General features: G+C 39.8%; 1 protein-coding gene across 4 annotated transcripts in view; it reads left to right on the plus strand.

Moving 5' to 3' along the window:
• Nucleotides 1-15,148, plus strand: part of Asb3 (ankyrin repeat and SOCS box containing 3) — a 128,428-nt gene that overhangs the window by 101,972 nt on the left and 11,308 nt on the right. The window contains exon 9 of one of the 4 annotated variants that reach the window (XM_085692333.2): nt 7,771-7,851. The exons of the other annotated variants lie outside the window; for them this stretch is intronic. Coding sequence (XP_085548459.2) covers nt 7,771-7,811 — 41 coding nt within the window. The 3' untranslated portion in view covers nt 7,812-7,851. The remainder of the gene's footprint in view (nt 1-7,770; nt 7,852-15,148) is intronic. 4 annotated transcript variants of the gene reach the window in all.

Here is a 15,148-nt window from a genome sequence, read left to right on the forward strand (position 1 = left end):
CTAAGCATAAATGAGAATTATGGGTTAATTTCAGCTGTAAGAGCTAGTTAATAATGAAACTGAGCTAATAATCCAAATAGTTTATAATTAATGTAAACCTCTGTGTGTTTTTTTGGTGCTGAATGGCTGTGGAACTGGGCAAGATTAAAAACTTCCATCAACATGTTACTAGTCGTTCATGGTGATTGATGTTTAAATGACTATTCTAAAACAAATTTTTCAAAACTTACTATACTTATTAAAATTTTTTAAAGATAGCTCCAAAAATTAAAGACTACTCAGTGGGAGGTTTTATGTAAGAAATTAAGTTTAAACATAATATATGCAAAGTATTCCTACATATTTATTCAGAGTTATTCAATTTTCACCATATGTTGTGAGGTTATATGTTTTAAGTTATGAGAATTGTTTCATGTCTATTTTTGCATAAAATGAATCTACAAAAACGGAGTTTGAATAGGTCTTTGACAAATGAATCTCTCTATATATCTAGAAATGTCTTCTAGTTTCTTGGAAAATTCCATTTCAGTAAATTTTTTAATCTAAAGCCACCAGAGGAAAATATGCTCCTGAATTTAGGTGTACTGAGACTGTGAGAAAAGTTTCTGGTGATGAATAGTTTTCTGTTTGGAGTCTCCAAGCCTTTCAGTTTTGAATTTCTTTAAGGATAATGTGGGAATATTCTCCTGCATGGAATTCACAATGTTGGTATTTGCATATGCTTTTACTAGTTGTGTATTTGCATAATCCAAAAACAAATATCTGTTCTTGATAGACAGTGGATTTGGGAACAGAGAAAAGTCAAAAGAGAAATGCATATGCCAAACGGGAAACTATGACTGTGCATCTGAAACTATGTTTCAGTTTCTTCTGAAGGCCTCAACTCACGGTGGGTGTGTTTAGATCAGAGATTCTCACCATGAATGTGTCATTTTACTTACAAGCCCTTGTGCTCTTCCTGTTTCTTAGATCAGTAGGTCTAAGAGCTTGAAGATTAGTATTTGCCCAGAGAATGACTCAGAGCCTGGCAATTGTTTGCTATTCATCTCATTCACAGTAGTGGTGTTTCAATGGTGTGTGTGGATTTTGGCCCCTATTTGAAAACAAGTTTTGATTGTCACAACCATTGAGGTATTATTGTTATCTGGGTGGTAATATATTAGATTCCATGGCCTGGTATAGTGGCTCATCCCTTTAATCTCTGCATTCAGAAAGCTGAGACAGGAAGACCACTAGTTCAAGGCTAGCTTGAGCTATATTGTGAGGCCAGCCTGTTTCCACATTGTGATACAGTTTTAAACACAACAGACAGGTTAATACCTGTATAGGAGACCTTTAGTTACTTTATAATGTGATGAAGGCAGCTGTTGTTAATTTTATGCATTGAAAAACTTGTTAATTACTTTCAGAAATTGCATATATTCTATGTGGTGCTGTCATACATTGTTAATCCCAGCACTCAGGAGGAAGAGACAGGTGGATCTCTGAGTTTGAGGACAGCCTAGTCTACAAAGTGAGTTCCAGGGCAGCCAGGGCTACACAGAGAAAACCTGTGTCAAAACAAAAACAAAAACAAAAAAACCATATAGAGTCCTTGAGCTTATGTCTCAAATCCCAGCTCTCAGTTAGTGTTTTGGGAATCCCACTTGAGTTCCCAGACAGCCAGGGTTCATAGTGAGACTGTGTTCAAAAACAAAACCAAAACAAATTAAATTTAAAAGTTTTGGGATGAATACTTAATATATAGCCTCGGCTGGTCTTGAATTTATAGTACCACCTCAACCTCACAAGTTCTGGGACTATAGCTCTGTGCTATTAAGCCTGTCTTGTAACATGAGGGCCAGCTTGTTGGGGTTTCTGTCCCGCCCGGTACCCCACAGCCGGCATGCCCCAAAGAGAAAATCAATCACACAGAGATCTCTATAAGTTATAAAGCTGATTGGCCCATTAGGTCAGGCTACTTATTAGCTCTTATAACTTATGTTACCCCATTATCCTTATCTACATTAGCCACATGGCTCCGTACCTTTCTCAGCTGGGCAAGTTACATGCTGCCTCTTTGGTGGTCTGCGCAGGAGTGGCTAGGGAGTTTCCTGCTTCCCAGAATACTCCCAGTCTCTTTGCTCCACCTCTACTTCCTGTCTGGCTTTCCCGCCTATACTGCCTGCCTGGCCAATCAGTGTTTTATTAAAATATGATTGACAGAATACAGACAATTCTACCACACCACTGTCTTATCTACTGTAAAGGTACTGTTGATTTAAGGGAAAGAAGACATTTAACTCGGTGAGATAGTAACTGCTTCCCATTAAAAAAAAAATCTTGGTGTGGAAATGATTTTGAAAATAGCCACTGGTATTACACGATTTTCTTGACAACAACTTCCCTTTATGTATGTGGAAATGTTTTTTTTTCTGGCTTTCAATTGCATTTAATAAAATGACTTTAATAAATGCATTTGATAAAATGATTTTCTAATTAGCCTTAAAAATGATTGCTATTTGGAGGACCAGAAGTGTGCCAGACAAATGTTAATGAGAATCTTTTTTTGGCAAGCATGGTGGTGGATGTCTGTAGTCTCAGCATTTGTTAGTCAAAGGCAGGAAGATAACCACAAGTTTAAGGATAGCCTGGACAAGGATAGCTTGGACTAATGAGTATAGGCAATATGGACTGTAAATTTCTGGTTTTGTTCCCAGGGTTACTGGGTATTGTTTAATTTGAGAGGTAGTTCACCTGTGTCTTTTGAACACGGAGAACTCTGGCTCTTAATAAAAGGAATCCCACACTAGCTCAGAACTAAGAAATATACAGGTATTTATTAATAGATAAAACTTACAAATCAGGATTCTCTGTGTGAACGATTGGTAAAGATGAGATCCAAACAAACCGAACCAGCAAAACCGGGGTCCGGGGGAAAGGCAGAGAGGAAGAGGGTTGGACGTGCTTCCGCATTCAGGTAAATAGTCTATGTGTAATAGTAATAATAAAGAATATGTGTAATTCAGTTGTTGAAAAATAAACTGTAATCTTTAAATAAGTATATAGGGAAAATTAAATTTTTGAAGGCCAGGTATCTTAAAGCAAAAAGACTATATATGTATGAGATTATTAAAGGCCTTGAGAATGTCTTTAGGGTCTGATCCATGAAGTACATAGGTCAGTCCAGCACTACTCTCTTAGAAGCACTTTTATCACCACATCAGAGACCTTTATCTTAAGACCCCATCAACTCCCACCATGTATTTCTTTAACAATTCTAAATATATATTTTGAATGAAACATAGTTTAATTTTGTCCTTGTAGATTTTGACATTTGATAAGGCTCCTCTATATCTTCAAAAACCCTTGGAGATGAAAAAAATAAGGAAGAAATTAAGACACTTTCAGGCATCATTATATATTCTTAAATAATAGTTACTTTAAAATTCTGTTGCTAAGTGGCTTGGGTGGTGAAGAGAGAGTGGGCTTTGGAAGAGTTGGGCACGGTAAATATGGTCAAAACACATCTTAACAAAGCTCAAAACTCCCAAATAACTAGTTAAAATTATTTAAAAAAACCAAATAAAACTCTGACATAACCTGTCTGGCATAAATGCAGCCAGGCACAAAAAAAAAGAAAGAATTTAATGTTTGCTTATCCACTTGCCAGAACACACCTTTTCTAACATGCAGGGAACCCAGCTCATGGAATTAAACAAAAGCCTGTTGATGCCAGAAAAAGCTCAGAGCTCCTATGAAATAAACTCTCTACCTTGGTGTGATCACTTTCTACATGTCTGAACCCTTAGCTGCTTATCTCTATTATACATGATATTGTGATAATTAAATTACAAATCATTAAATTAAATATATTAAATAATTATTATTTTAAATTGATTTTCATTGAGTTCTTCATTTTTCTCTGCTCCCCTCCCTGCCTCTTCCCTCCCCTTCAACCCTCTCCCAAGGTCTCCATACTCCCAATTTACTCAGGAAATCTTGTCTTTTTTCTACTACCTGTGTAGATTAGATCTATGTCTGTCTCTCTTAGGGTCTTCATTGTTGTCTAGGTTCTCTGGGATAGTGATTTGTGGGCTGCTTTTCTTTGTTTTATGTTTAAAGTCCACTTATGAATGAGTACATGTAATATTTGTCTTTCTGGGTCTGGGTTACCTCACTCAAAATGATGTTTTCTAGCTCCATCCATTTGCCTGCAACATTCAAGATGTCATCCTTTTTTTCTGCTGTATAGTACTCTATTGGGTAAATGTACAACATTTTTCTTATCCATTCTTTAGTCGAAGGGCATTTAGGTTGTTTCTAGGTTCTGGCGATAACAAACAAAGCTGCTATGAACATAGTTGAGCACATGTCCTTGTGGCACAATTGAGCATCCTTTCGATATATACTCCAAAGTGGTATTACTGAGTCTTGAGGAAGGTTGTTTCCTGATTTTCTGAGAAATTGCCACACTGACATCCAAAGGGGTTGTACCAGCTTGCATTCCCACCAGCAATGCAGAAGTGTTCCCGTTACCCCACAACCTCTCCAGCATAAATTGTCATCCATCATAAATTTTTGATCTTGGCCATTCTTACAGGTGTAAGATGGTATCTCAGAGTTGTTTTGATTTGCGTTTCTCTGATGACTAAGGATGTTGAACATTTCCTTAAGTGTCTTTCAGCCATTTTAGATTTCTCTGTTGCGAGTTCTCTGTTTAGGTCTGTACTCCATTTTTTTTTTATTGGATTATGTGTTCTTTTGATGACCAATTTCTTGAGTTCTCTGTATGTTCTGGAGATCAGACATCTGTCTGATGTGGGGTTAGTGAAGATCTTTTCCCATTCTGTAGGCTATCTTTTTGTCTTGTTGACTGTGTCCTTTGCTTTAAAGATATTCAGTTTCCAGGAGGTTCCATTTATTAATTGTTTCTCTCAGTGTCTGTGCCGCTGGGGTTCTATTTAGGAAGTGGTTCCCTGTGCCAATGTGTCCAAGTGTACTTCCCACCTTCTCTTCTATAAGGTTCAGTGTGGCTGGCTTTATGTTGAAGTCTTTAATACATTTGCATTTGAGTTTTGTGCATGGTGATAGATATGAGTTTATTTTCATTTTTTTACATGCTGATATCCAGTTATGCCAGCACCACTTGTTAAATATTTTCTTCTTTTTTCCATTTAATATTTTTTGCTTCTTTATCAAAGATCAGGTGTTCGAAGATGTGTGGATTAATATCCGGGTCTTCTATTTGGTTCCATTGGTCTTCCTGTCTGTTCTTATGCCAATACCAGGCCGGTTTCTTTCTTTCTTTTTTTTTTTTTTTTTGTACTGTAGCTCTGTAGTAGAGTTTGAAGTTAGGGATTGTGATGCCTCCAGAAGTTCTTTCATTGTACAGGATTGCTTTGGCTATTCTGGGTATTTTGCTTTTCCATATGAAGCTGAGTACCATTTTTCGAGGTCTTTGAAGAATTTTGCTGGGATTTTGATGGGCATTGCATTGAATTTGTAGATTCCTTTTGGTAAAATTGCCATTTTTATCATGTTAATTCTACCTACCCAATAGCATGGGAGATCTTTCCACATTCTGGTGTTTTCTTCAATTTCTTTCCTCAAATATTTAAAGTTCTTGTCATACAAGTCTTCCACTTGTTTGGTTAGAGTTATTCCGAGATATTTTATACTATTTGTGGCTATTGTGAAGGGTGATTTTTCTCTAATTTCTTTTTCAGCCCTTTTATCATCTGTGTACAGGAGGGCTACTGATTTTTTTTAATTAATCTTATATCCTGCTACATTAGTAAAAGTGTTTATGAGTGTAGAGGTTTTTTGATAGAATTTTTAGGGTCCCTTATGTAAACTGTCATATCATCAGCAAATAGTGAGAGTTTGAGTTCTTCTTTTCCAATGTGTATCCCCTTGATTTCCCTTTGGTGCCTTATTGCTTCTCCCTTTGGTGCCTTATTGCTCTCGCTAGGACATCACAAACTATATTGAATAGATATGGAGAGAGTGGACAACCTTGTCTTGTTCCTAATTTCAGTGGGATTGCTGGGAGTTTCTCTCCATTTAGTTTAATGTTGGCTGTTGGCTTGCTGTATATTGCCATTATTATGTTTAGATATATATCCTTGTATCCCTGCTCTCTCCAAGACCTTTATCATGAAGGGATGTGGTATTTTGTCAAAAGCTTTTTCAGCACCTAATGAAATGATCATCTGGTTGCTATTTTTCAGCTTGTTTATATGGTGTATTATGTTGACAGATTTTCATATGTTGAACCATCCCTGCATCTGTGGAATGAAGCCGACTTGATCATAGTGGATGATGGTTCTGATGTGCTCTTGGATTCAATTTGCTAGTATTTTAATTAATATTTTTACATCAATGTTCATGAATGAGATTGGTCTGTAATTGTCTTTCTTAGTAATGTCTTTTTGTGATTTGGGTATCAGGGTAATTGTAGCTTCATAAAAAGGGTTTCACCAATGTTCCTTCTGTTTCTGTTATGTGGAATAATTTGAGGAGTATTGGTATTAGTTCTTTGATAGTCTTGTAGAATTCTGAGCTGAAACCATCTGGTCCTGGGCTTTTTTTGGTGTGGAGACTTTTGATGGCTGTTTCTATTTCTTCAGCAGTTATAGGTCTGTTTAATTTGCTTATCTTGCCTTGATTTAATTTTGGTAAGTGATATTTATCCAGAAAGTTGTCCATTTCCTTTAAATTTTCTAATTTTGTGGAGTACAGGTTTTCAAAATATGATCTGATCTTCTGTATTTCCTCCATGACTGTTTTTATGTCTCCCTTTTCATTTCTGATTTTGTTAATTTGGATATTCTCTCTCCGCCTTTTGGTTAGTTTGGATAAAGATTTTTCTATTTTTTTGATTAAATCATTATTTAATATATTTGAATGTGAACAAATTGTCTTTTAACAACTGTCTTTCCAGAAACACTCAATACAGTGTTTGCATTTTATTAGTATAGTTAAGAAGAATAAGAATTCCTTTGTTGCATGTAACTGAAACTACAAAGTTCAAGAGTTCTCAAGATCATCGTAACTTCTTTGCCATCTTCTGTGTGCTCCCAATACTGCATGGGAAGCTGTCAAGCTCTTCTGGATGGTGGGTGTACTTCTTGGAATTCTGTAGCCCTCTTCTGGATATCTTAGGCACTGCATGGGGATCTTCATGGTGATCTACCATCCTCTTCTAGATGCAAGGCATGAGAAGCCCTTGTCCTTTTCTGGATGTTTAGTGCAGTGATGGGAAACTGTCACTCTCTTCCGGATGTGCTGGGTACTACCTGAGTGGTAATCACCCTTTTCTCGATGCTTTGGGTACTGTGGGCTCTTCACCATGCTCTATATCCTTCTTCTTGTTGACAATACAACTCTCTTCCGAATAAGCCAAACATGTGTCCAATCCAGGGTATTAGTTCTCCCGGATTACAAGACCAGGGGAAAACTCTATGTTCTTCAAAAGGAAAGGGCTATAAATTTCTTATAATTCTTGGAAATCTGAATAAATATTTCTGAATAGCCATTATGAGGCTCATGAGTAATCACGATTCTCACTGCTGTCCTGGATACTCAATTGAGAAACTGCATGTCTGTTCCTGTGATGGATCCCAAGGAATCTTATTTTTGTGATATATTATGTGATATAGGTGCATATCAGATCAGTTGTTTGGTAGCTCCCATAAGCTTTGTCCACCATTGTCCTGGCCTATCATGCAGGGAGAGCACTATTAAAGAGTTTGTGACTGGCTTGATATTTATGTTTTCTTTTGATAGCATGCAGAGTACCTTCTTGCACAAAACATCCTGGAACATAGGAGTGAAGACACCAGCTCAACATTTCCTTGTTCAACACAGGTGTTGTTTTCAGCAATTAGCCTTTGGTGTCAGTATGTGGAGAACAAGTTATAGTCTTTGCAGTAGTCTGGGTTGTTTGGGAATTCCCATGGGCCTTTTTGACTAACAGTTCTATTAGTTGTAACCAATATTGAAAACTTCTTTGTGTGACAAGAGATGACCAATGGTGACTCTATTTCCCCATCCCCATTATTTGGAGATTTCATTTAGATTGACTTCACATATGTATATATTTTTAAAAGTTCCTTCTGTATTAGATTTCCATACTATTCCTCAAAAACCCATTAATTTCAGCTTTCTCTCCCTCTATTCCCTCCCACAACCCCTTGTCACCTCCCCTGCATCATCTGCTCACCCCATTTCAGCACCCTGCCCATTCCATCCATATCTATCCTGTTTCCCATTCTTTATAAAATGTATCTGTTCCCTTTAGTTCCTTATTCTACACCTACCTTCTGTATTTCTATGGATTATAGCATGGTTATCACTGACTTCATAGGTAACATCCACATATAAGTTAATACATACCGCATTTGTCTTTGTTGGGTCTGGGATGCTTAGGATGATCTTTTTCATAGTTCATTTGCCAGCAAATTTCATGACTTTTTTTTTAATTGGCTGAGCAATTTTCTACTGTGTAAATGAACCACGTTTTCTTCATTCTTTTGATGGACATGTAAGTTGTTTACAATTTCTGACTGTTATAAAAAGCAGTGTGATGGTTTGAATTAATTGACCCACATAATCTCATAGTGAGTAGCACTGTTGGGAAGTGTGGCTTTGTTGGAGAAAGTGTGTCATTGTGGGGGTGGGCTTTGAGGTTTCATTTGCTCAGAGTACTGCTCAGTTAGTCAGTCAGTTTCCTGTTGCCTGCAAGATTAGCACTCTCAGCTCCAGTACCATGTCTGCCTACACACCACCATGCCTGCCATCATGATGATAATGGACTGATCCTCTGAAACTGGAAGCAATCTATCCTAGTTAAATATTTTCTTTATAAGACTTGCTACGGTCATGGTGTTTCTTCAGAGCAATAGAAAACCCCAACTAAGACAAACAGCACTGATCATGGTTGGGCAAGTATTTCAGTGGTAGGAAGAAACATCCTTTAAGTCTATTCCCAAGAGTGGTATAGGTAGATCTTAAGGTGCTGCTGCTGATTTCCATAGTGGCTATACATGTTTGCACTCCCACCATCAATGTTCCCCTTATTCCACATCCTTGGCAGCATGAACTGTCATTTGTTTCGTTCATCTTAACCATCTGACAAGTATAAGAAAGTGGACATCAGTGAGCAAAGGTCAAGATAGAATATGGGTTGCTGGTTTATAGCTTTATTAACTATCACCTCCTGTGGTGATTTGAATAAGAATTGCCCTCATATACTCATAGATTTGAATGCTAGGTCGTGAGGGAGCAGTGCTATTTGACAGGGGTTAGGAGGTGCGGCCTTGTTGGATTAGCTGTGGCCTTGTTGGAAGTGTGCCACTGGGGTTGGGCTTTGGGTTTTTTTCAGAAGCCCAAGACAGACCCAGTGTCTCTCTCTTCCTACTACCTGTGGATCTGGATGTAGAACTCTCAACTACTCTCTAGCACCGTGCCTATCTGCATGTCACTATGCTCCCTGCCATGATGAAAATGGACTGCAGCTCTGAAACAGTAAGCAAGTCCCCAATTAAATGGTGGTTTTTTTTTGAAAGTTGCTGTGGTAATGGTGTCTCTTCACAGCAACAGAAACCTGCCTTCCTCAATTCTAAGATTCAGGTCTGAGGGTGATGGGAGTTAGACTGTGACCCTGCAATCATACCTATAGCGAAAAACGCAAGACTTAGGAACTAGAGGGTGATGAACTTCATGATGATCTGTAAGGGACCAGGGTGCCGATGAAACCTTAATTTTAATGGACCCATAGTCCAGGATACAGTCCATTTGGTGACAATAGCTGTGGCTTCCACTTTCTTGACCTGGATGTGTGTATTCATGATGCAGTGCTACCTTCACACATCTAGGAGTGGAGAGTATCACTGTATAGGTCCTTTCCAAGTTGCTTTCAGTGTCCCTTGGCTACCTGCTTGACCCAGACAGTATCACCAGGCTCAAATAAGGGGAAATTGGTGGTGGACTTGAAGGTCAGCTGGGTCTCTCAGATAGATAGTCCAGTGAATAGCTTTTATGGAGGATTGGGGTGAGGGGGCTTTAGTGACTTGAGAAAGGAATGGTTAAATTAAAAGAATTTTGCTATTCTGCTAGTCTTTGAGCTTTGGAAGCAGTGGGACAGATTTTGAAACATAATCTCATAGTGGGTAAATTCCTTCTCTATGGAGGGTGCAGTGGGCCCAAAACAAAGCTACCCTCCTAATCCTTCAAGTAGTTCCACTGCCTAATGATGAAGCATTCAAATATATGATCCTGTGAAGGGTGTTCTTATTCAGCCACCCCAGGAACAGGCTAAAGCAACCTGCACAGCTGCAACCATCTTGTTTTTAACAAAGATGCCAGCAACATATTGGAAAAAATGTTTTTAACAAATGGGGCTGGTGAAAGTAGGTACCCAGCTGTAACAGAATGATTTGAGATTCCTATTTCTTACCCTGACAAAAATCAACTGTAAATAGGACAAGACTTAATTTGAAGATGCAAAACTCTGTGAAACTGTTGGAAGAAAACGTAGAGGAAATACTTCAGGATACAAACAAGAGGGAGGAACTTTCTGGATAGCACTCCAGTTTATCAGAAAATAATGCTAACAGTTCACAAGTCACCTTCATGAAATTAAATGCTTGTGTAAAAACAATGCAGAGTGAAGGTTTCTTCACTTCAGAGTGGGAAAGAAATTGCTATCTTTACATCAAACACAGAATTATTTCTAGAATATACTAAAACACCCCCCCAATAAAACCAGCAACAAAAAATAAGCAAGAGATTAACCCAGTTAGCAAATGGGCCAATGAACAGTTCACAAAGGTTGAAATGGCCAGTAAACCTGTGAAAATGTTCACCTCTCTAGCCATTAGAGAAGTGTGAACTAAAACTGCATTGAAAACCCATTGGTAAGTATTTTTAAATTCCTGGTAATGAGTTTCTCTGCCAATGGAAGATGTCAGATCAGGTCAAATTAAAAGTCTAGGTTTAATGAGCAAAGCAACTTTTGCGTGTTTCTTGGGGGAAAGTAGGAGAGAAATCACACTGCTGCTTCCAAGGAGGGGGCCTTAAATACCCTGTAAGCAAGGTCTTTGAGTAGCTCCAGGAGAGGAGCTGCCTATGGCAGGCTTAGTGAGACCAGAGTGGATATTTCCAACATCTCAACCTTTGGGTTTATATGGGAACTGTTTCAAGTCTATCTAATTCCTGCTGGCATAGCAGTGTGGGAAGTGGAGTCCAGAGTCAGTGGGCTCATGCTTGGTTGGAGGTGGGTGAAGAAGCATTCGGTCAACTGCCATCCTGGAGATCTCGGGGGTCTATTTCTTGAGGAAGGAAAACGGGAGGTTGCTAGGAGAAAAAATAGGTTATTAACATCAGTCCTATGGACAGGACTAGCCATAGGGAGAGTGATGCCTGTCAGAGAGAATGAACAGATGTGCTCTGGTTGTACAGAGGAGGCAAGGGTTAACGAACCAGATGCAAAAGAGCAGATATACCGCTCATTGGAACATTTTGAAAAATTGGAGGGTTGGGGGTTCCAGTTGGCCAGGCCATTTATCCTGGACAGGTTCCTGTTTCAACCTGGAGAGGTGGTACTAGCACTGATGTCCCAGGAGTTTGGGGGGATGGCACATCAGATAGGGGGATAATGTGCTTCAGGAGTACCTGAGTCATCACAGAGCTGTTTCCCTGGAGGTGGGGGTTGCCTCCATCCCTCCCATAAAGGTATCACTAAGAGTAAGAGATAATGGAGCTTATGAGTGGACATGTGGGGGAAGTCATTCTACTAGTAGGCATCTAATTGGTGTCTTTAGAACAGGTGCAGGGACTGACGTTGTCTGTAGGCCCCTCTGTGGGTTAGCCTTGGCATAAGTCTGGCAGGAGGAGTGTACCTGTCTAGAGATTGATCCACCAGGCTAGATTACTTGATAGCAGAATTCTTTGGCCAGGAACCTGCAGATGTCCGTAAGACAACTGGAACAGATTTACATCTTGGTGTTATAGAAAAAGTCTGTTGCTTTGGGTTAAGAGGCATGAACATTTTTCCTAGTGTCTGCTTTCAGCCCAGTGAAGCATACCTTTAAGTCTCTACTTTGAAGATAACCAGAGGAAATTTACTGAAGAGGTTGAGCGAGTGGAGGAGGAGGAAGAGAGGCTGGGGAGCATGAGAGGAGGAACAGAGTCGAACCTGCCTGCAGGCTTCCATACCTTCTCCTATGCTAATCTCTTCAGAGGGGGATGAGTTAGCATCTTGGCAGAGTTTTGCCATATGTGACTTGAGATGATACAGTAATGCTGAAAAAGCAGTCAAAACTGAAATGCTAGAACTCAACCTCGAAAGTTACACCTAGACCTATTTTTTTTCTGTATTATGAAGCCTGTGAATGAGGCAAACTTGTCTGTATTTTTAAAGAATTTATTTTTATTTTTTTAAATTTATTTTTTTTTAAAGATTTATTTATTTATTATGTATACAACATTCTGCCTCTATGTATGCCCACATGCCAGAGGAGGGCGCCAGACCTCATTGTAGATGGTTGTGAGCCAACATGTGGTTGCTGGGAATTGAACTCAGGACCTCTGCAAGAGCAGCCAGTGCTCTTAACCACTGAGCCATCTCCCCAGTCCCTAAATTTATTTTTTTATTAAAAATTTCCACCTCTTTCCCGCCTCCCTTCCCCTCCCCACCTCCCCCTCCCCACCTCCCCCTCCCTCTCTAGTCTTAAGAGCAGTCAGGGTTCCCTGCCCCGTGGGAAGTCCCAGGTCCTCCCCCATCCATACAGGTCTATAAAGGTGAGCATCCAAACAAACCAGGCTCCCACAAAGTCAGTCCATGCATTATAATAAAAACCCAGTGCCATTGTCCTTGGCTTCTCAGTCAGCCTTCATTGCCAGCCACGTTCAGAGTGTCCATTTTGATCACATGCTCCATCACTCCCAGTCCAGCTGGCCTAGGTGAGCTCCCATTAGATCAGTCCCACCGTCTCAGTGGGTGAACGCACCCCTCGTGATCCTGACTTCCTTGCTCACGTTCTCTCTCCTTCTGCTCCTAATTTGGACCTAGGGAGCTAAGTCCAGTGCTCCAATGTGAGTCTCTGTCTCTATCTTCATCCTTCGCCAGATGAAGGTTCTATAATGATATGCAAAATATTCATCAGTATGGCTATGGGACAAGACCAGTTCAGGCACCCTCTCCTCTGCTGCTGGGGACCTCTTTTTGGACCTGGGAGCCCCTCTAGAATCAAGTCTCTTGCAAACCCTAAAATGGCTCCCTTAGTTGAGATAGTTACTTCCCTGCTCCCATATCTATTCTTCCTCCATCCCACCCATCCCATTCCCCCAAGCTATCCCGAGTCCTCCCCTTCTCCCTTCTCTCTACCCACTTGTCTGTATTTTTTACAGGAAATTTAACTAATGGTTTATGAGCTCCCAAAATGGTTGTAGCCTTGGGGAATCAGGGGGAGAGTTGTTAAACTGGTAAATCTGTCAGTACCCTAGTCATCAAACACTATCAGAAGGGATAAAATTCACCTGCTATATCTGAATATACCAAAGAAGTTGATCCGTTATGAGGTAATTGATGGTTAACTTGTATGTCTTAGTGATTTACCAGATTAGCTACAGTTTACCAATGTTAGTAAAAGGAAGAAAGTTAGATGTTATTTTTAAATTGGTCTTTGTTAGCCTGAATAGACCTTAGATGAAGAGGAAAAAACCTTTTGTCAGACTGTTTAGGTCATCATCTTGCTACTTCATAAAATAGGAATATCTCAGTTTCTGGTATTCAGCTGTGGTCCTGGGACATAGAGCTTATTCATAATCTGTGGAAGGCAAAAGCAAGTTTTAACGTTGTAAGCAATTTAGTGTTTGAATGCATGGAGGTGCAACTTTGATTCCTCAGTAAACCAGCATTGTTTAGAAATCTGTCTTTCATAAACCTTGTTGTTTTTTTTAATCATATTAGAGATCTAATGTCTCCTTGGTGGACCACTCCATATGGTTAATTTTACTTAAGAGGGCGAGATAGTCATATGACCTCTATTTCAACATTAGTCAAAATGGTGACTGCCCATGTGTTGTACTTAATTAAAGTGGTGGCAGACCATGTGTTATTTCCCAGAACAATTTCAATTTGGAATTACAAGTTTTAACTTCACTTACAGAATAACTCTGTCATTGCATCAGATTCAGGGCCAGAAAAACCCAGAGGCAATTTTTGAACCCAGGCAGGTGGTTGTAATAGCAACAGCTGAGCTATTATCAAGACACATGGAACATGTAAACCCAGGCATTTAAAACCAGTCAGAAACAAGCATTCAGTGGCCACATGTATTTATACACAAGAAAATGTATAGGCACAGAATGCCATCCCTCCATACAAAGTAGACAGGAATGTTTTAACAGAAAGACAGACATAACTTTCCATGGGAAGCCATGTCAGGTGGTCAGCTTAAAAATCCTAAGATCAAAACTTACAGTATAAGAAACCATAGGAATTAAAGAACTTTTTTGGTACCCAGAAAGAAGTAGGTAGGGAGGATGCTCCCAGTTGGAGGGAAGGATGACAACACCCATTGCATTCCCCACACGGCACCGGCTCCAGCTTGCTAAGCCACAGCAACGATGGGAGGTGACAGAAGACCAATGTGTCATGCTGTTCCCTTCCCCAAGGCAAACGAATGTATGCCTCCTCTGTACGGAGTGGAAAGCCGGATGGGACAGAGGAACAGCCACAGTCTGTCATGTGGAGGTGTAAGTGGTGGTAGTAGGAGCAGGGGAAGACAAAAACCATGTGGAGAATGCAGCTGACTTATTACACATTGTAACAAATGGAAGAACAAGACACCCTGTGAGAGAGCAGGCAGAAGCAGAGAGTGGTGTATGGGTAGGGAGGAAATACAGATCCCCAAATACTGAGTAACTTTGGATAAATTTTGCAGCAGTTGGGGAAATAGATTTAGATTTGGTGCTGCCCACTTCAAAGACTGTGCCAGAGACCAAAGATCATGGCAGGGCATCCCCCTAGATAACCCGAGGTCAAGTGGCGAGGGGACATGGGGTGTATTTGCATAGAACATCTCCTAGCCAAAGGTCCCACAGAACAAAGACAAGCCTAGTTTCAGAAGTGGGTTAGGGTTGCCGCCTGTACAGGCAC

Source organism: Myodes glareolus, chromosome 8 (genome assembly GCF_982192425.1).
Source record: "Myodes glareolus chromosome 8, mMyoGla1.1, whole genome shotgun sequence".
NCBI lineage: Eukaryota > Metazoa > Chordata > Mammalia > Rodentia > Cricetidae > Myodes > Myodes glareolus.